Raw genomic sequence first — 20,879 nt, 5'->3', positions numbered from 1 at the left:
ATTCACTATCCTTCAATTTTTCCATGTGACCTCATTCTTTTTGAGCAGTGGACAAGAATTTGGGATGCACCATGTACAGGTACCCAAAAAGGCTGTCACACTGACCCTTTGCCATTGCTAGCAGAGGGCAGCCACCACATGTGACAAAGCAAAAGGCCCACTGAGCTGATAACACACTGCTATCAGCAGGCGGCAGAGCTAAGAGAGCATTGTAACTCACCGGCCTTGGGGTCAAGGGGGCCTGCACAGAGTTTGCTCCTGCCAGTGGACTTCGCTCCTGCCAGCACGGAAGAAGTCAGCTGGTTCCTGCACTTGTTCGCTCCCATGCTCCCTCCTGCTAGGGGTGGAGCCCGGGTGAACCGAAGTGAAGGGAGTTTGCTCCTGCTAGGCTACTGGCCAGTTCTGCACTCACTCACTCTGGTTCCACACTCCTTTGCTTGCATGCTCCCTCCCGAGAGGGGTTGAGCGGGCAGGCTGAGCAAATGAGCCACTCTTGTCGCAAGACCAGTGATGGGGTCGAGAAAATATCCTGCGTCGCTGGCAGGCACAGGCAAGGAAATGCCTACTCTCAGGTAAGGATTATTTTCAAATGCAGTTTGGGTTCAGCTGTATTTCAGACCAAATAGGTGTTGGGGAACCCTTTCTTCAATCAGTGTCTGCAGGAGTAAGCAGAGGAATAAGAGAAGGCCTGTGTAGGTTATAACCTACATACTGCACTTTGTTTCTAGGGTGAAGTGTACTTCTATAGGAACCTGAAGGAAGAGGAATTTAACCTGCTTCTCAGTGATAAAAGCTAAGAACTATTCAATCCTATAAAGGCTAAGAGAATTTTTTTTCTATAAATCATCAAGCTGTATGTCTCATGGCATTTACAGACTAACAATTCTTTTATCTGCTATGCATTCTAAATATACCAAACTCAACACATGGCAAAAGAGGGGGAGGGAGAAGTTCAAGTCACTCACCCTACTCTTCCTTCAGCATTGAAGGTTAAACTCTGCCTTGACCTCTGTAATTCTGTGTTCTGCCCCATGTCGCTGGTGTCCACATCCTAATCCCTAGAGCTTGGGAATATGTTAACCTGTGTGGCAAAAGGGACTTTGCAGATATAATTTAGAATTTTTAATGGGGAGATTATTCTGGATCCCTAAGGTGGTCCCAGTGCAATTACAGGAGCTCTTATAAGGGATAGAGGGAGGCAGGAGAGTCATCCAAAGATACATGACCGTAGAAGCACAGGTTATGATGTTATTGCTTCTTGGAAGATGTAAAGGAGCCACAAGCCAGGGAATGTGGGCAGACTGTAAAGTTTTAAAAGGCAAAGAAGTGGATTTTCCCCTAGAGCTTCTAAAAGGAATGTGGCCATGCCAATACTTTGATTTTAGCCCCGTAAGACCTATTTTTCTAAATTCTGACTTCTAGAAGTCTAAAATAATATATTTATTTTGTTTTAAGCCACTAGGTTTGTGGCAATTTGTTTCAGCAACCATAGGAAACGAATTCAATGCCTCATCATATAGCCATGAACAGAGGAAGACATTCACAGAGTTCTCAGCAACTCTGGTGATTTTGTGTTAGAGAATGACTCACTACTGAGGGATCATTCAGAGCTTAGGATGGAGCCATTTTCTCCCCCAGCTGCAATGATTTCGGCTTAGAATTCATGGGATGTTTTGCTTCTGAACTTGTGATTCAAGGGGGTTGCACAGGTGAGTTTGCGTACGTAATTTCCTCACACTCTACTTCTATCCGTCAGACATCAGTAGCATCGTCCAGAGAACTTGATATGTTGTATGCAATTTCTGTGTCAGAAAGGACCTGAGAAAGCTTCTTGGTGCCAAATATGGGTTTTGAATCAGCATTGGTGATATTTGCCGTGGTGCCAATCTGAATTTGATGACATAAATCTTTCACAGGAATTGTCACTGAATCCTTGGTAAGTTTCTCCTCTGGTGGAATATCCAATGAAATAGTTTCAATGTCTACTTGAATCAAGCTATCATTCATGGCAGGATAACAAACAAACCAGGTTCTTTGGCTCCTCTTTATAGGATGTATCCTGATTTAAGATTATGGCCCTTTCATATTCTTTTAGGATAATATAGAGAAAGTTATGATTGGTCAAAACTCCACCTGCAAGCCTATAGTGGGCTCCTCTTGAAAGAATCAGGAAAAACCATACCTGGGTGTCCTCATGATGACACTATCAGTCGGCTGTCAGAGTCCAAGTCTCTTACCACTTCACCAGAACTGTAGCAGCTAAATAATGTATTGGTATTTTAAAAAATCTCTCTGGGTAATTCTAACACATATCCAAGGTAGGTTATAAACCACCATTCCAAAACATCTCTATGAGTTAAAAGTCATTAATATCTTCATTTCACTGAAGACAAAATCAAGGCATGGAAAGGTCACATAATTTTCCCAAAGTCACACAATAAATAAGAGACAAAGCTAGGATTCAAATGCAGGCTCCAGAGCCTAAAATTTATGGCTTCTCTATTGCCTTGTGTAGAGTTGAATCTTAAGAACACAGCAGAATTCCTATTATTCAACAAATGCTTGTTGAATGAATAAATGAAGGAATAAATGAATCTCAACACCTATTTGTGATGTAGGCTTTCATTAAAATACTGATGGGTATGGGCTCAATATTACCTTTTAATTTACAAAGTACTTTTTTTTTTTTTTAAACAGTGTTTCGCTCTTGTCACTCAGGCTGGAGTGCAATGGCACGATCTCGGCTCACTGCAACCTCCGCACCCGAGGTTCAAGCGATTCTCCTGCCTCAGCCTTCTTGAGTAGCTGGAATTACAGGCACCCACCACCATGCCCAGCTAATTTTTGTATTTTTAGTAGAGACAGGGTTTCACCATGTTGAGCAGGCTGGTCTAGAACTCCTGACCTCACGTAATCCACCTGCCTCAACCTCCCAAAGTGCTGGAATAACAGGCATAAGCCACCATGCCCGGCCCCACAAAGTACTTTCATACACTGTTTTGCTTCATGTTCATTTGCGAAACTTTTTCTCTAGAACTTACTTAACTTTTAATTCTAAAACAAAAGTCTTGAAGTAAAGAAAAAAATACTAAATGAACAGACAGTCGCATTTTTATCCCCAAGCCCATGAAAAGTAATCATTTTTGAGTGCCACTGTATTCTAGGATTTGTAGTAAGTAATTTTCAAAGTCATAATTTTATTTTAAACAGCTGACACTTTCACATATAAAGAAATTCATTTTTGGATAGCCCAGAGCTAAATCAACCCAAAGAGATTAAAATAAATAAATTTTATTTGACTCCACTTTTAAAATACTCATTCAAGAAATGCTTTACTTCCCTAATGTAGCATAAATATATGTTTCATCCTCAGAATCTTTAAGATCTCAACAATGTTATCTTCCTAATCATTTAATGACAAAAAGGAAGCAAAGAGGCCAGGAAGCAGATTTTTTAAAGTTTAGAGCAATTTGTTCCATGGTAGCATTAAAATGAAAACTAAAGTAAATCTTTCTCTATAAAAATATAAGTCCAAGAGATGCAAAAGCTGGTTTGGCCACAAACTGTGCACTAAAATAAAAATGGAAAGTAGAGGAAAAGTAGAACAGTAATTGCAAATTGGCTTTTATATTGTGGTTGAAGGCACTTTCCTGTTCAATAATTTTAATAAAGAAATCCCCCTGGCCATCCCCCTGATCAGTCTGAACATAATTCAAGCATTATACACATTGTTCCCCTGGGTTTATACCTTCATGGTTTCAAATTATGTCTCGTATGCTGCCAAGACTTAGATCAGTCTACCGTAGTTAAATATTAGACTCCAAAGCAACTAGAAATTCATGTTTTTCCTGTTTCAAAAACAAAATTCTATTTACAGTGAACCTATCATTATTTTAATTTTTAAATTCGGCAGTCATTAGTAGAATTATAGACCACTCAGAAAGCTAATGTTCAACATAACTTTGTGGTGCTTTCTTCTTCAAACTCTCAGTTAAATACCTTTGGATATTGGTTCCCAGCCTGCAAGATGTAGGTCTCTGTGGCGCCAGGATGTTAATGCAAGGGATCCTTAGCTTCCTGGATGACTGTTTACTGGATAGCTAAAATGTTTCATGCAGAAATGCACTACCATTTTCCAAATCTGCATAGCTGTTAATGTGATTCATAAAATTTCCATTCTTAGTTAATTCACTATAGCAATTTTTCATAATGCATTTCCTCAGTCAATAGACTACTGCTTTTGGGGAGGGATAATATTAGGTAATATTTCTTGATGTAAAGAAGAGGTCCTCATTATTGAAAATAGAGCAGATACATAGCAAGGAAAATAGACACATGAATGGTCACTTCTTCAGTTACTGTATGTAGGAACAGTAGTAAATGTCTCCCCACCTAATTGTCAGAAGACTATGTGCTTCTCCTGGCTCCTTGTGATAGCTCTGAGTAAATAACTCCAAATAGTTCAAGCCCCAAATGTTTTCCATAGACATTTGAAAGTACATATTAAAACTTTTTTTGGTTTGCAGAGCAGAAGGCTGGCACTCCCTCATACAAGGAATAGTTCTTCCACTGGGCAGTTGTGACTGAATTATATTCATTGTAAGCAAGGCCCTTTCAAGTATTCGCATTTGGGATCTTCTTGCATAACTAGGGGCACTGTCAGGAAACAGGAAGAGTGTTTAAAAAGGATCTAATATAAGTGGATAATGTAGTTGATCAATTAGCAAATGAGCAGCCAACAATACTGGCTGGAACCCAGCAAAATGCAGGCTGGAGGCAGAAAAGAGCTGGGCCATTTCCCTGTGTTACAACTCTTTGGGATCACTGCTACTATCTATTTGTAATTTATTGAATCAGCAACTGTTCTAAATTCATTGCCATCGTTCTTATGTTTAAATCTTGTTACAACCCTTACGAGACAGCAGATGAAGAAAGAGATTCTGAGAAGTTAGGTGGTCTTAAGTTCACCTTGGTCGGGAGACTCAGGTATGGAACTCAGATTTAACGTCAAAGCCTATGCTTTACTAGATATTGGTGGCAAGACCAATCCTTGGGCAGAGGTGTGAAGTAGGTGAAGGAAACCAGAAAATGTCACCCCCAAATATGCCTCATGGATATAAAAATTATTCTTGAACTAAAGGTAACTATGAAATAGCAATGGAGAAAGAGCTCTCTCTATCTTCTCCTTTTCCGCCTAAAAACAGTATGGCTAGTCTCCCTTACAGGAGACAACTCTTAACAGCCTAGAAACAGTGCCAGAGAAATCTGAAATCAAACCTTACTTCATTAGTTTCTTCTTACATATTTACCTCCCACAGTTTCTGGCCTTCAGAAGCCCCAAACTGCTTTCTTTCATTCTAGCATTTCTCTCTTAATTTTATCATTCTTTGTTGAAGATGCTGTATAAGCCAGAGTTCTAAGCCACTGCTTGGAGTTACTATTCATTGGGATTTCTCTCACATGATGTGCACTGCGTGCATTAGTAAATTTGCTTATTTTTCTCTTGTTAATCTGTCTTTTGTTACAGGAGTCTGTCCCAAATACAAATTTATGAGCAATGAGGAGAAAATATATTATCTCCCCAACATGAGCAAAGTTAATCTTCCTCTCTCATTGTTTCCTGCCATTACTAAACACTCTGGGTACCCCAGCCACCACTTCTGTTTATTGGGAGTCAGAATAACTTGGTGGCTCAGAGTGAAGGCTTTGGAGTCATACACACTTGAATTCAGGTCTTGATTCTGTTACTTGCCAGCAATGTTATCTTGTACAATTTACTTAACCCATCAAAAACTTGTCCCATAAAGATTTCATGATGAAATCACATAATACTGACATTCATTCAATGGATTTTCACTGAAACTCACTATCTGCCAACAACCTGCCTATGAGCAGTTAACAACACAGAGTTCTTTCTTCATAGAGTTCACATTTTAGTTTGAGTCAGGTAAAAAAAAAACAAAAAAAGTAAATATACAATTTTAGCACTGGTACATGCTATGAAAAACATAGAGCACAGTTAAGAGAGTGAGAATGATGGGGATGAAAGGGATAATACCATAGATATGGTTGTGGCAAACATTAATGTTAAGCTCTTATCATAGGGCCTGACACAGGGAAGGACTCTAACTGTCTATTGTTGTCATTAGGTTTCCTATACTGACCCAGGTGTTTGGGCAGCTCCCTAAACATGGAAGATCCCAGGAAAAATGATTTCAGTGTGTGGCATTTAAGATCCTAAGGGAGACAAGTGTGTCAGTCACAAATGACCCTCCCTTTAGGTGCTGATCTGCACTGCTTAGAGCTGGTCCTGAGTTGTCCCTTCATCTCAGTGAGAAAGAGTTGAGTGAATACATCTAATGAGTCACATCTGGAAGAGCTGAAATTGCTTGTTGTTCGGCAACATAAAGGCCCTGTTGTTCTTTCCTGACTAGGATTTTGGCCAGGGTCATTCCAATCCACCCCAAGTTTTCCTAGATTTGAATCTCTGGGAGCAAGTATTGGGCCTCGATTTTTTCCTTTCAGAAAGCATTAGCCTTTTGTAAATGGGTTCACAAGAGTCTACAAAATTAAGCCCTTGTGGAGTCCCAAAGTTTCTGTCTTATGTTCCCCCAGAAATAGTGTTTATTGTTGTCATTTACATAACAGAAGTGGCCTCACTTTACTGACATTTCCCAGAAAAAGATCTCCTCTAAGATGACTTTCTGCCAGTGCCTAAATGGAAAAGGAGTTTCTCTCATGTAAAATAAATAAATAAAATTTGTCCCATTCTACAAAACCACTAATAACCGGGGAATCTCAGCCTTGTAAACTTTGATGTTGTACCTCACATGAGTCTGGTTCTAGTAGCTGACTGGTTCTGTCATTTACTAGCTTTGGGAATGGAGCAAGTTATTTTACCTACAGACTATGCTCTTCTCTCCAGTGAAGCAGAGGCAATATTGAATCATCCATGGAGAAAACTAGCTTAAGGCCAAAGGGGCAATAATTAGGATTCTGAAATAAAGAATGAAAAACAAAACAAGATAAGTCTTGGGCAGGAACAGGGCAGGATCTGGCCTCCAGGCTGACTACACGCAGGATGTTGACAGGACCTTTTCACATCTCTGTTCCTCTCTGAGTGTTGGTTTTATATATGCCGATGTCTTTACCAGGTGGGGACATGGCATGCTGACGCTTGAAGATAACATATTCACAGAACTTCATCAGATATGTTAAGAAAAACTCTTTCTTGTCAATTTAAGCAGAAAAAATTCTAGGAGAGGACACTGAGGGACCTAGTCTCATATATGTTTCCCTGGACCAGTCACAGGGACCAGGTTAAAAGGTCACTCTCACCGGGTCATCTGGAGTCACACCACCTTCCTTATGACTGGGGAGCAGGAAGCCACAATGACCAGTCCTTACCTGAACCAGGAGGCTGGAGTCTGGATGACACAGTTCCCTGAAGAAAGGGGAAGGCTACTGCCACAGATGGAGTAACGTGATTATTAACTGTTAGCAGACCTCTTAAATCTCACAAGGTTTTTGTGAGAATTCAACTAATAGAAATTCAGTGATGAAATTTTTTTTTTATCACAATTAGGCTCTAAACTCAAAATGTTAGGAAAAAACCCCTCTTAGTTAAAGGCCAGGCTACTGAACACAACCAGTTTTGATTCCAGCATTACAATAAATTACTAATTCTGCAGTAGAGAATATGAAGGAAATTTGGCTGATGTTTAAGGGTCATGTTATATGAAAAAAATACTTTTCTTTAAACACCCGGGTCACCGTGTACACAGAGAGATGCTCACAATATGAGAAGTAATTAGGAACTGAGATTAGCCAAGGGAGAGTGGACTTTACCACATTTTACTAAGCCTATTCCAGTATAAACTCCACAGTAGTGTTTACTCATTATTAAAACAATAAGTGAATCACTGGAATTGTTAAATGAATATATACGTACATATATACATATCTGTATATAAATACATATGAAATTGGAGAGTTTCCTGACCTCCCCCCCCGACCCCACAGAACGTGCAACAGGGGTGCGGCTTGTCTGTTCGGCCGCCATGCGCATGCTCAAACCCCTTAACCGGAGCGGGAGCACGCAGATGGTAGGTACAGGAGCAGAGCAAGTGCTTTTGGGCTGTAGCCCCACAGTAGTGTCTAGGGATGGGTGCCTGTGACTCCCGAAGTCCCAGAAGGCGTGTTACAGCGCTCCTTTAGCTTTGCCATCCACAAACAACTTAAGTGTTAAATAGTTCAGTACCCTCTTGATGCCTGGTTCTTGCTGATTCATTTTTCTTTTTCTATCCAAAGCATTTAATGGTAATGATGAAAACTGAGCCCAAAATAGGTGTCTGTAAAAATCTTATCACAATTGTTGAATCTACAGAGGTCTTTTCTCTAAAAGAGCTTCATTGTCATGAAGCCTTTATGTCATGAAGCATGAACCCTTAGTCCTCATAACAGCTCCTTGCAGTAGATTATCATGTCTACATTTTAAGAAAGAGAACCTGGAGACTCAGATGCATTTATTGACTTCTAGGATCTCACTCTAGCAGCAGAGTAGAAAGCAGGACTCATCAATCCAAGTCCAGGGCTCTTCCACTTCTCCTTGGGGATCTGTAAAATCATTCAGGTCCTGTTGGCACAATGAATGGAGGTGCTCCAAGCCTTTTCCTTGTCTGTAGGTAGAGGTGTGAATATTTCAATGAGATATATTCCTAACCAGAAACACCCAGGATGAAAACTGGAAAGGGTAATTATGGTGGAATGAGGAAGAATGAGGTCACACATGGACTTGAAGGATGATGAATGCAGGGGTTTTATTAGTGAGTGGTGGAGGTGGCTCAGTAGGATGGATGGTGGGCTGGAAAGGGGACCGAGTGAGAAGATGATCTTCCCCTGAAATTTGGCTGTCCTGTGGCCCATCTGCTCTCCAACCTTCCCCAGCTGAACTCCTCTAGATGTTCAGATGCTACTTTTCTTCTCTCTCCTTCTCTGCTGCTCTTCTGTTTGTCTTCTCATGGAGACAGGAGTTTAGGGTTTATATGAGTATAGAATAGAGGGGCACAGCCAGACAAAAGACATTTGGGCACAAAAACCTGTTCTCACTTAGTGCCATGGGTTTCCAGGCTTGAGAATGGGGCCTTTGCTGGGAAAACACCCTTTTCTACTCAGTATTTCTCTGCCTACTGCCCATATCATATATACACATAATGCAAAAGAAAAAGATAAATGTATATGCACTTGCACATTTTCTCTTTATTCCCTCCCTGAGCTGGATTATTTGAATACAAGTACACAATAGTACACAATAACATATTACTATTTGAGAAATCATTAAACATGGTGTCTCAAACTTATCAGGAACACCCTAAATGTTAGTTGAATCAGAACCTGAATCTCTTTCCTTCCTAAAGAATGACTTTCACTCAGACAGCTATCTTTTCTGCTCCTTGCAGCTTTTTCTGAGAATGGCGGGGCTGCTTCAAAGATAATCAAAGGAGATTTCAAAATTCTGAGTGTCAGAAAAAACAGGAGAAGGATTTTTTTAACATGTTTCTACTCATGATTTGGCAGCTTCCCAAAACCACTCTGAATCTGTTCTTATTTCCTTGCAATTGAAGCTTTTCTCAAGTTAAATTTTCAGTTATTACTAGTGGCATTTCCCACATCTCATGCACATATATATTACCCATTTGAATGAAAATAAAAGCACGCCTAAAATTCCATTCTATGTGAGGGAAAGCACTCAAATGTGTTGAGTGGAAAGCGTGCATTTCCTGTTTGTATTCAATTAAAAGTCAGACAGCTTCAGAACGGTATGTATTATAACATAACCATTGCCTACCTAGAAATGCCTCTATGAACATATGACCTATTTCTAATTCTTTTATTTGGTCTAGAGGATTTGAAGTTAAAACTAATATGTATGGGAAAATATTATACATTTAATACAGAAAAGAATCTTCTTGTTAACAATTAGTAGACTCTGTTTTACAAATTTTGCTAGTAAAATGTGGAACCTAATTTGCCCATAAGAGCATCTATACTAGCTATGTTTTTTCCAGGGGCATATATTAGTCATTATCTTCAGGTGCTTTATATATTTGGGTTGTCAGCCTGAGCACTTTCAGAATAGCTTGGGGATTTAATGAAATAAATGGATTTTTTTTTCCTTTGGTCATTACATGGGGGTTGAGATTCATTTGCTGAACAGTGAGCATGGTGTATTCCACTTAATTACTTTTCCAGACTCTTCTGTCTTATACCTGAATCAAGGTTTCTCAAAATTATAATTAAAATATTCAGAGTATGTGGCAAGGGAAAAATAGGATTGAGACATATTTGACTGTGCCTAAAGTTACAGAAAAGAGCACTAATACTTTAAAAGTATATATCAGAACCTGTGCTGGGATCTCGACACTGGATTTAGCATCTAAGTTATAAAGGGCCTTGTCAGGAGCCTTCAAGGTGATAGTAGGGATGGGAGCTGGAAAGCCGTGGGTTAAGAATGAACAGGAAATGAGCAAGAGAACATCCTGAGTGTAATCCTGTTTCACAAAGCTTGACTTTTTAAAGGAAACGTGTTCTGTGGTCCGTAATTTACTTTAAAATACTTCAACAAACAATCTATGTGTAAATACTTATTCTATTTCATTTTAATCCAGATCTTAGGGCAGGCAGTTATTCTAATTGAAAATATATACTCCAGCAATGGTTTTTGGTAGCATTTAATCAAAACACTAAATTTCAGAGACAGCTATACGTGCCTTGGTTTTTATCTCTAACACAAGAGATTTTGATAATTAGTGAAATGAATGTGAGAAGTAGGTTTTCATTTCTGAAATTCCAGGTATTGGAGATGTGTGGATTGGTTTAGAAATGCTTTAGAAGTCTTCCCACTTTTTCATGAACAGGATAAAAGAATATGGTGACGCTCCCTAGGCTTGATTTCTATGCAACCATGTGTCCAATATATTGAAAGAATAAGGTCCCAGAAGAGGACAGAGGCTTTAAGGGATGGGATGCCTAATGGAGGTGGTAGAACAGGTCCTGGACAACAGGAGGATGTCTTGGGGCTGGACATAAAGTCTGTCATTTGCCTGAAGTATTTTAGGCCATAACATGTTTGACATTGGAGCCAAGTTTTACTAATTAATAGCTCCAGGTATGTGTGGTTGACTCCACCATGGTCTTTTCATCCTCTCTTCCCTTCCCCGGGGCGAGCCTTGTTTCTGGATATTCAAATAGTTTGTTTCTTCCAGCTGTACAACCTTTTCTCTGAAGCAGACCAAGAGAGACCCTTAAAATTATTAATGGGATTTATTCTTCTGGTGAGTGATTAAAACTTATCTTGGATAGGGCTTAGAAATTATCTGTTTATAGTTGTTGTCAATTAATATGTATAACCATGCATAGTATATATTTCGATTACCATACAAATGCTTTCAGAGTTATATCTATTTGGTAAATGTGAACCTTTACATTAGCAGATTTTTCTTTTTAAAATAATAATATAACAAATTTAAGGAGTGAAAGAGGATGGCAATTAACAAAAAACAAGGTCAGCTACTAGGTTAATGCTAAGATAAAGCTGTCAGTAAGGTCAATGAACTAGGATTGATTGTGATAAAATTAACAGTGTGCAATGACATTTTACTGAAAACTTGACATTAAAATTTTTCTTAATTCTTTTACCTACTATATTAACCATAAACTGACTTTTTCTAAACATGCTTTACTCAAAGGTGGTTGAAAGAACTATACCCTAAGGTGAATAATCGGTTTAATTTTTTTCCAACTATACAAATGTTTAAAGATATTCTAAAGGCCAGTATTTTGTTACATGAAGCAATACTGCTGAAGAAAATTTCTATTTGAAGTCTAAACAGTAAAATGGAGTTATCATACCATAAAATAAACTATATAACAATGGAAGCTTTTTTTAATCTGGGAGATTAAATCCACATTCTTCAAGGAGAGTCGAGAAATGGATTTCCCTACAGTTTGATACCATAACTGTGGTTATTAGTACCCTCCCCAGTCTAATCACATGAAGGGCACATATCAAAAGCAAAACCCAAGATGCTGAAAACTTAAGGGCAGGAGTAAGGGTGGAGGAAAGGAAGTCAGTAAAATTATCTCCATGAATGTTTTTATTTGGGTCCAAGGAGTTTTTTCTGTGTTGAACAGAAAGGCTGAGCCAGTGCCTAAGAGGCCAAGAGCACCTCATTTAGGAAACCAAAGAACAAAGGGAATCTGGAGAATTCTTACTTGGAGTAAAACCAGAATGTAAAGCTTCATGTTATGTACCATCCCACGTGGCACTAAACTCATGGGCATTTATTTTTTTAAAAAATAATTATTAGGCATAAAAACAAATATTGAATAAATTACAATTAGAAAAGGGAATATGCTGTTCAAGCAGCACTTTTATGATTTAGACATTACTTACAAAGTAAGAGATTCCAAATGTATCATAATTTTATCAATTCAGAACTAAATATCAGGTCAAAAGATGTGTTTTGGAAACTCTCTCTCTAATCAGATCATAGGAATAAGAAAGTTGTAACATTTGTTCTAGTTACATATACAACAGTTAAATTGGTTCTCTCTTCACCATTCTCTAATGTCATAGGAGCTTTTAGCTTTGAAAAATGCATTGATTTGGGGCCAGAAATGGCATAGAGCAGTGCTGCTCAGAGTGTGATACATGGACCCGTAACAGCCTGCTAACTGTTACTAGGTTGACAAGGAAATAAAAGCAGAAATTAAGTTAGGGGCCGGGTGCGGTGGCTCACGCCTGTAATCCCAGCACTTTGGGAGGCCGAGGTGGGTGGATCATGAGGTCAAGAGATCGAGACCATCCCGGTCAACATGGTGAAACCCCGTCTCTAGTAAAAATACAAAAAATTAGCTGGGCATGGTGGCGCGTGCCTGCCTGTAATCCCAGCTATTCAGGAGGCTGAGGCAGGAGAATTGCCTGAACCCAGGAGGCGGAGGTTGAGGTGAGCCAAGATCGCACCATTGCACTCCAGCCTGGGTAACAAGAGCGAAAACCCCGTCTCAAAAAAAAAAAAAAAAGAAAGTTAGATTTACAAACTATTATAGCAATTTGACATAGTAATTTTGTGTTTGCTAAATCTAATAATAAACAAATAGGCTTCTATTTATATTAGTTTATATTTTCATTTCCTCTTTCCAGCAATTTACATTATATTTTACAGAAATATTCTCTTTCATATGGGAAAAAAAACCTGGTTCTTCACCTTAGATACTTTGAGAAGCATTGATGAAGATCATAACTGAGTCATAGCCTTGCTCTGTCGCCCAGGCTATAGTGCAGTGGCATGGTCTTGGCTCACTGCAAACCTCCCCCTTCCGGGTTCAAGCAATTCTCATGCCTCAGGTTCCTGAGTAGCTGGAATTACAGGCACACCACCATGCCAGGCTAATTTTTGTATTTTTAGTAGAGACAGGGATTTTGCCATGTTGTCCAGGCTGGCCTCAAACTCCTGGCCTCAAGTGATCTACCCACCTCGGCCTCTCAAAGTGCCTGAATTATAGGCGTGAGCCCGTGTGCCAAACCTAGACTAGGTTTCAAAGTCCAAGGTCCGTACATACCTCTGTAAAGATTTTTTTGTATTAAAAAAAAAAAAGCTGTGATGACATCTGAGATTCTTTGAACTCCTTTTTCACAGAATACTCATGAATACTTGAGCCCCCCATGACAAGGAAGGGTCTTATAGAAAAAGTTTTATGAGCTGTTGATTGACTAAATCTACATTTCAAAGTCAAAAATCTATATCTACTTTGGGTGACTTGCTTCTGCTAAATTTCCTTGAGTTCCTTCTGTCTTCTGATTTCTATTCTATAAAATCATAGCAGTGTCTGATTCCGGGAATGACATGTGGTTTTCATTTTTTCAAAAACAACATTCAGCTTTCCATTACTTGTAATCATTGAAGAGCATAATGCACAGATAGCTAGATGGCAGAAATTTCAAAACTTACTTGTAATTAGCTCTGTAAAACATATATATACCTTTAAAAAATGATTCTTCCGAGCTGACATATGTAAAGTTAAAGTTAGCTGGCATTTCTGAGCAGAGCCCAGTAGAAAGCAATGTGAAGAGCCCAGGCTGAGATGATTTTTTTCAGTCTGGTTTTTTATTTCATTGATCTCCAAAGTGGGTTATCTATGGGCTGGTAGTTGAGAGTTGCCTGTACATATAGACCTATCTCTTAACTGACTCTAAAACAAAACAAGGAGTGTGGCTTCAGTCAAGTCAACCTCTGATGAGTGAGGGAGGTACCAACCTTCAACGAGCCCTTTTAATCAGAGCATAGAATAATGAACGATGATGGGATAATTAACAAACAATTTAGAAAGAATGTTATATTTCTACTTATGTCAATTGTTAGTAAATTAATTAAACTGTAATTGGGAGGCAAAGGTGTTTTAAAACAAACCCATAATTTAGAAACTTTAAGGAAAAATAATGATACGGTTTTTACAAAACAATCACCAAAACCTGTGCTCTCAGTTATAACTGAAAACAAGCGATATAGTGTGGATATTTATCCCCTCCAAATCTAATGTTGAAATTTGATCCCTAATGTTGGATGTGGGGCCTAGTGGGAGGTGTTAAGCTCGTGGGAGCAGATCCCTCATGAATGGCTTGATGCCATCTTAGTGGCAGTGAGTTCTTGCTCTACCAGTTCACACAAGAATTGATTGTTAAAAAGAACCTGGTACCTTTCTCGCCCCCTCCTCTCACTTGCCATGTGATGTCTGTCTTTCACCGTGAGCAGAAGCTCCTTGAGGCCCTGACCAGAAGGAGATGCTGGTGCCTGCTTCTTGTACAGCCTGCAGAACCATGAGTCAAATAAACCTCTTTTTGTTATAAATTACTCAGACTTACATATTCCTTTATGGCAATACCAACAGACTAAGACAGTAGGAAAAAAATTTTAAAAACATATATGTGACATGAATGACTTTAAAAAAAGACAGAGAGATAGTCCTTTATAAGATACAATTGGAAGTACAAAAGCTATAAAGGGAAGTCTAGATATTATTTACTGCATAAAAACATTTTGAAGTCTGTATGGAAAGTAATGCTTTATAAATAAAGCTGAAAGACAAGCGATATGGAGAAGAAAATGTTTGTAACATATAAGACAGATTAAAACTGATAACAGCAAAAACATGAGACTTATGCATCAGATGCTCTTAACACATATGACAGATTAAAAATGACAACAGCAAAACATACGACATTATGCATCAGGTGCTATTCAAGACATTTTACGTATTAACTCATTTAATCCTCACAAAGATGAATAGTACCTGATGAAATAGGTATTATTATTACCCTATTTCGTTGATAAGAAAAGTGAGACACAGAAAGGTCTCAGTAAGAACAAGGACAAGGTGGAATTCAGAACCAGGCAGTATGGCTCTAGAGTCTGTGGTCTCAATTACCATACCATAATGTGCCTCTTAAAAAACTTTAAAATGTGAATGCTGTATGCAGTGATAACAATGATGTGGATGATAGCATAGAAGGCAGCTACTCTCACCTACTGCAGGTAAGAATGTGAATTGAACAATTTCTCAATGTCAGTTAGATACTACTTAATGAAGAGCCATAGATTTCTGTACGTACATTTGACCCAAAAATTCCACTTGTTTTTTATGGTATCAATTTAAAATGGGTCTTTATTTATTGACACACAAATTGTATATACCTTTAAAAAATTACGTGATGTTGGTGGCAATGGGAATCTGGGTGCTGGATTTTAATTTTTGCTTATTTACAGCACCGCCAGAGTGTACTAAAGGATTCATAATACGACTAAATTTAAGCAACCTCAGATGCTGGTTGCTGTTTCCTCCCCTCTTTACCAAACCATGTTCTGTTCTTGGGTACACAATTGGACTGCATATCCCAGTTTCCTGCAGTTAGATCACATGGCCGAGTTCTAGTAATGAATACCATTTCTGGGACAAAGTTTTAAAGAGGTAGGTGTGCCACCTCCAAGCCCTCATTTTCTTTCACTGACTGGAGGCGAATGATGAATATGAAGTCTAACAAAGAGATGCAAAATGACTTTGTGTCCCTGAGCTGCTATGTGAAGAGAACCGTCCACCAACCAGGAAACACCTGCCTTCAACTGTGAAGTGAGCAAGAAATAAACTTCTATTTTGTTTGAGCTGTTACACATCTTTTGATCTATTTATCTACAGCTTAATTTATGTTTAAATATGATTTAAACTGCCACTTAACTGACTTAGTCACATATTTAAACTTTGCAGCAAGTCTGTGAAATGTGCATTCTTTCTGGTCAGCATGGTCACCCGCTTTAATAGTGGCTTCAGAGAAGCACCTGGTGACAGAGGAGCTCTGCCCCTGGTAAGCCATTTCTCTTGATATGTCTTCAGCTCCTTGTTAACTGCTTGTGATGATGATCTTGCAGACTTCTCCAGCTTTTCTTCTGATATTCAGATGCTTCTTCTCAGCAGGCTGGTTCTTGTTCAGCTAACTAATGGTTTTATTGAACATTCAACAATCTTCTGTTTGCCCTCTGTCTTTGCTTTGACCTTAAATTTTATTATTTTCCACCTTGTCCTTAGTGAAGACTGTGGATTTTCTTAGGAGATACCAACTACGTTTCTCTATTTCCCCTTTTTTTGTGTGTTTTGAACTTCTCAGCCTTTTTGATTATGTAATTAAGAGCTTCATTCAATATATTCAATCAATATATTCTTCCACACTGTGATTTAATACTCTTCTGTTTGACTGGCCTCTCTGTTTGCAGCAGCAACCTTGAAGATGTTGTGGAAGTCGATGACCATTCTTACTTCACTCCGAGGACCATGATGGCGTGCAAGAGTGTGCCAAGCACGTTGCTATCTTTGGCCATTCTCTCTCACATTAGTACACCTGGATGTGAATGGCAAGTTATCTATCTAAGCAGTGATGGTCTCTTTCTGGTGGTAGAAATGATGGAATTACACACAATCAAGACAACTGAGATTCCATTTACTAACTCAGTAATCAGAGAATATGTATGACATCCCAGCAAAAAATATTGAACATGTTCAGATTTCATCATATCAGCACCACAGTATCAGTCTTACTGGGAAGATGCTTGCATTCAGTTCCTGGCTACTGAAGAAATTTTGCAGGACTTCCAGATGACTTATTTGTTCCATAATAATGAAGCTATTACAATTATGCTAAAGAAGAATATTTAATAATGCAAAAAATGTTTATGATGTCTTTTAATTTAAAAAGATTATAAATGTATTATAGTATGATCTCATATTTATAAATAAAATATATATTAATTCATTTAGCAAATAAATATTAATCTTCTGCTATGCACATACCAATATAGATAGTGGTATTTGTATGGGTATGTTACAGCAGATTTTAATTTTCTTATTTTGTATTTTCTGATTTATTTACAATGAATATATACCACTTTTCTAACAAAACATCACTATTAAAATAAAATTTTTTGAATTTTAAGAAAAGGCTAACGTGACAATAATAAGGTTGTATAGAATACACTGCCAACACGGAAGTTATTTTGGCCCTGTGTTCCACAGTGACTCACCAAATATACCCTGCACTGTTTATTTTATTTTTTCGATTTCGCTATTGAAATGAACAGATGCATTCCACGTCACATGGATCTCATGGAAACATGCCAACCATTTTCTTAGCAACCAAACTCCTGTCTTCTGCACTGTGCATGATTAACTAAAACAGCCTGTTGACGGCTTAAAATAAACCTGCCTTTTCCATTTAGCATTTTATCAAATGAATATAATTTCATTTGCTGATGAATTTAATTCAGCTTCAAGAGAAGTTTTCTTTTCTTCATGGGGAGGCTGAAGAATCAGAACTGTCATGCCAAAGAATGAAAAGCAAGCCTAGGGAGAACAAGGCAGTCAGATGTTTACACGGGTAAAGTAAAAGTATCTTTGTCAATATTACCAGCACTCTCCCTCACCCTCTGTTTTATCAGGTGGAATGTTGATTTTATTTCTGCTTTTGCATTATGATGTTTATGTTGCTTGATTACAAGCATTAATTTAAATGACTGCTGTGGGGATTGCTATTGTTATTATATGTGAGCTCTTGTCTTACTTTTGTTTATTTCTAGCACTTGAATATGCCCTAAAATTTAATTAGATTCATCTCACAGGATAGTAGACTTTTGCCGGGGTTCAAAAGTAAAAGAATTAGATGGTATAATCCATCAAGGGAGGAGGGATGTATATTATCAGCAATGAGGAGAGTCAATGTTTTCTTAGAGGACGTGACCCTGCAACTTGGACTGAATTGATATTCTGTTTGATGAATATAAAATATATCTCTGTGTCTATATGTACATGTAGACACTTTGCATCCAAAGACTATAAGAATATTTGCTAAATAAAGAAGCTTTAAAGTTTCTTTAAAGACTAACAGCTTAAAAACAAAGCCATCTATGCAGTTAAACCAGCATGTATCTACAGAATCAATGAGAAGAAGAGGATTGGACTGAATATTACATAGTCCATGCAGGTTCCCCACTATCTTTCACTTGTGTTGTTATTTGGAAATAGCGAAAAACAGCAGTAACAGCAAATTGCACCACTACTTAAATTTCCACCTTATTTCCCCCAGAGCAAATTCTTAAATGTTAATCATCATCAAGCAGTCAAGTAGACACTTTAGCTGCACAGTTTTATATTTTTCCCAGGGAATAAAGGCATGACAAATATAAAACATATTCCTGATAAATCTACTCTTTCTGATTCCTACTCTATTTACATTTTGAGAAATAAATAATCTTGATGTATTGTCTTTAACATTAGACATAATATAAGATTGATAGACATTTTACAGTAAACATTGTAAAATAACTACTCTCACATTTTAATATTCTTTTGCTACACATCTGAATTCTTCATTACTGAAGCAAGGTTGTGATGCTGGTCAGCTACTTTGGAAAATGTCACTACCTTCTTTAGGTTTGTTTTTGAACGAGTTAATACACTTTCAAAACTGCCCAACCTAGTTTCCAAGTTGAGAAAAATCCAGCTGAAAGACGGCACAGTGACCATTTGAGACTAATCCTACTGACAACATTACTTCCTTTATGGAAGTAAGCCTTGATAACTAGCATTCTCTGCCACTAGCCTACAGAGGAGATTCTCTAAAACAATACTGGGAGCTTCTTGCAGGTGCCTTAGAGTTTTATTAATTACAGTCAACTGGGTCGAGGGAAACTAGAGATGAAATCTGGGAAATATTCCAGAGTCTGGCATGTGAGCAATCATAAGCAATTCATGGAAACTTCAGTGTGTCTCACTTTTCTGCTTTTATTCACTAATTTCCTTTTCTCATATTAATAAAGGTCAGTGCTGTTAGTGCCTACCTTATCCATAGAAGGGAGCCTGATTTTTGAACTAAGTCATTCCGTTATATTCTATTTTTTAACAGAAAACTAAAATCTTAAATTTGTAGGTGCTTTTGTTGCTAGTATACTTGGTATAGGTTTGTCTCTTTTTAATGAATGGCCCTTTACTTTATTTCCAAAGATCTTATGCTTCTTAGAAGCATTTTTGTTCTTTAGTTAAAATTACATTTTAGTTTTAAAACTCAATTTTAAAAAAAATCAGTAGTTATTTATTGAGGGCATGATATTAGTTGCTATGCTAAATCCTGTAAATGAATTAATTCTGTCACTGACACTAGGAAGTAGAATCAGTTATTTCTGGTGTTCTATAATGAAATGAGAAATAAATATAAAGAACACACTACACCACATTAAGAATAGATTAAATGTCTTAATTAGCCAAGGAAAAAGAAACCTCTCTGAGGCAGGACCAATATGGCCTAACTAACAAGTATTTCCCTGGCCTCTGCTCCCTGAGAAAGTCCACCAGGAAGTTTATAACCACAGACAGTAAAGACCGTCAGTGTCTAAATGTCCCTGATAGTAGGTCTGCCTCCAGCTTTCCAGGCTTCCCAAGTAATTACATCTTCACACCCAAATTATTTTCCAAATCCAATGTTCCTAAAATTACAGCAGATTCCAGAATATTATACTTTGGCAGTAGTGTTCCTTAAAAATGAGGTATATAAACTCCTTTAATTGTACAGTGAAATAAAAATATAATTCATTTTAATTTAAGGACTAGGGGCAACTAAAATCTGGTTATTTGAAGAACTTGGGAGTCTAACTTCCAGTGAAAAGATGAGGAAATAAAGTATAGAGATTTGGTAATGTAGTATTGGATGTTGTCAGGATAATTTGGTAATAGTTCTTTCTAGATCAATGAATGGATTGAATAAGAAGATCTTTGACTTATGATTCTAGGATGTGGTACTATACTTTTACAAATTTTGTCTTGAGAAAATACTTCGCTGTAAGATTTTCTCCCTAAAGCTAGATTAGATCTCCAATGGGAGTACCCACAATCCCTGGAAGTCTGGAACAAAATAGGCAATACTTTCTTGGCTCTACAATGATATGGTTGCCTAAAAAAAAAAGGCAAGGTTGTGTATACTTGCATAAATACATAACTACAGGGATATAGACATGGGTATGCGTGTGTGTGTGTGTGTGTGTTCGTACAATTAAGAAGCCTATATGTATATGGATATAAGCTTATACATATACAAACATATAAACTTCTTAGTTCCAAATATAGTAACATAATACTTCAGTTTTTATGAAAAGATACTCTTTCAATGTAGGCTCTAAGGCGCACTTTCTAATTCAGCAGCTACTAGCCATATGTGGGGCTATATAAATTTAAATATAAATTAATTTAAATTAATTTAAAATTATCTTCAGAGCTGCACTAGCCAC

The 20,879-nt window shown here is 37.8% G+C and overlaps 1 protein-coding gene across 2 annotated transcripts in view; it reads left to right on the top strand.

Annotated features, from left to right (window-relative positions):
• Nucleotides 1-307: 307 nt before the first annotated feature.
• Nucleotides 308-20,879, top strand: part of SH3BGRL2 (SH3 domain binding glutamate rich protein like 2) — a 287,777-nt gene continuing 267,205 nt past the window's right edge. For both annotated transcript variants that reach the window (XR_010336701.1, XM_064360901.1), the window contains exons 1-2: nucleotides 308-572; nucleotides 1,456-1,709. Coding sequence is in view for 1 of the 2 variants with exons in the window: in XM_064360901.1 (XP_064216971.1) it covers nucleotides 1,664-1,709 (46 nt within the window). In the remaining variant the exon portion in view is untranslated. The remainder of the gene's footprint in view (nucleotides 573-1,455; nucleotides 1,710-20,879) is intronic.

This window comes from Aotus nancymaae, unplaced genomic scaffold (genome assembly GCF_030222135.1).
Source record: "Aotus nancymaae isolate 86718 unplaced genomic scaffold, 86718_ANA_hifiasm-v0.15.2.pri h1tg000040l, whole genome shotgun sequence".
NCBI lineage: Eukaryota > Metazoa > Chordata > Mammalia > Primates > Aotidae > Aotus > Aotus nancymaae.
Note: the sequence above shows the minus strand (reverse complement) of the source record. Positions and strands in the feature narration are given on the sequence as shown.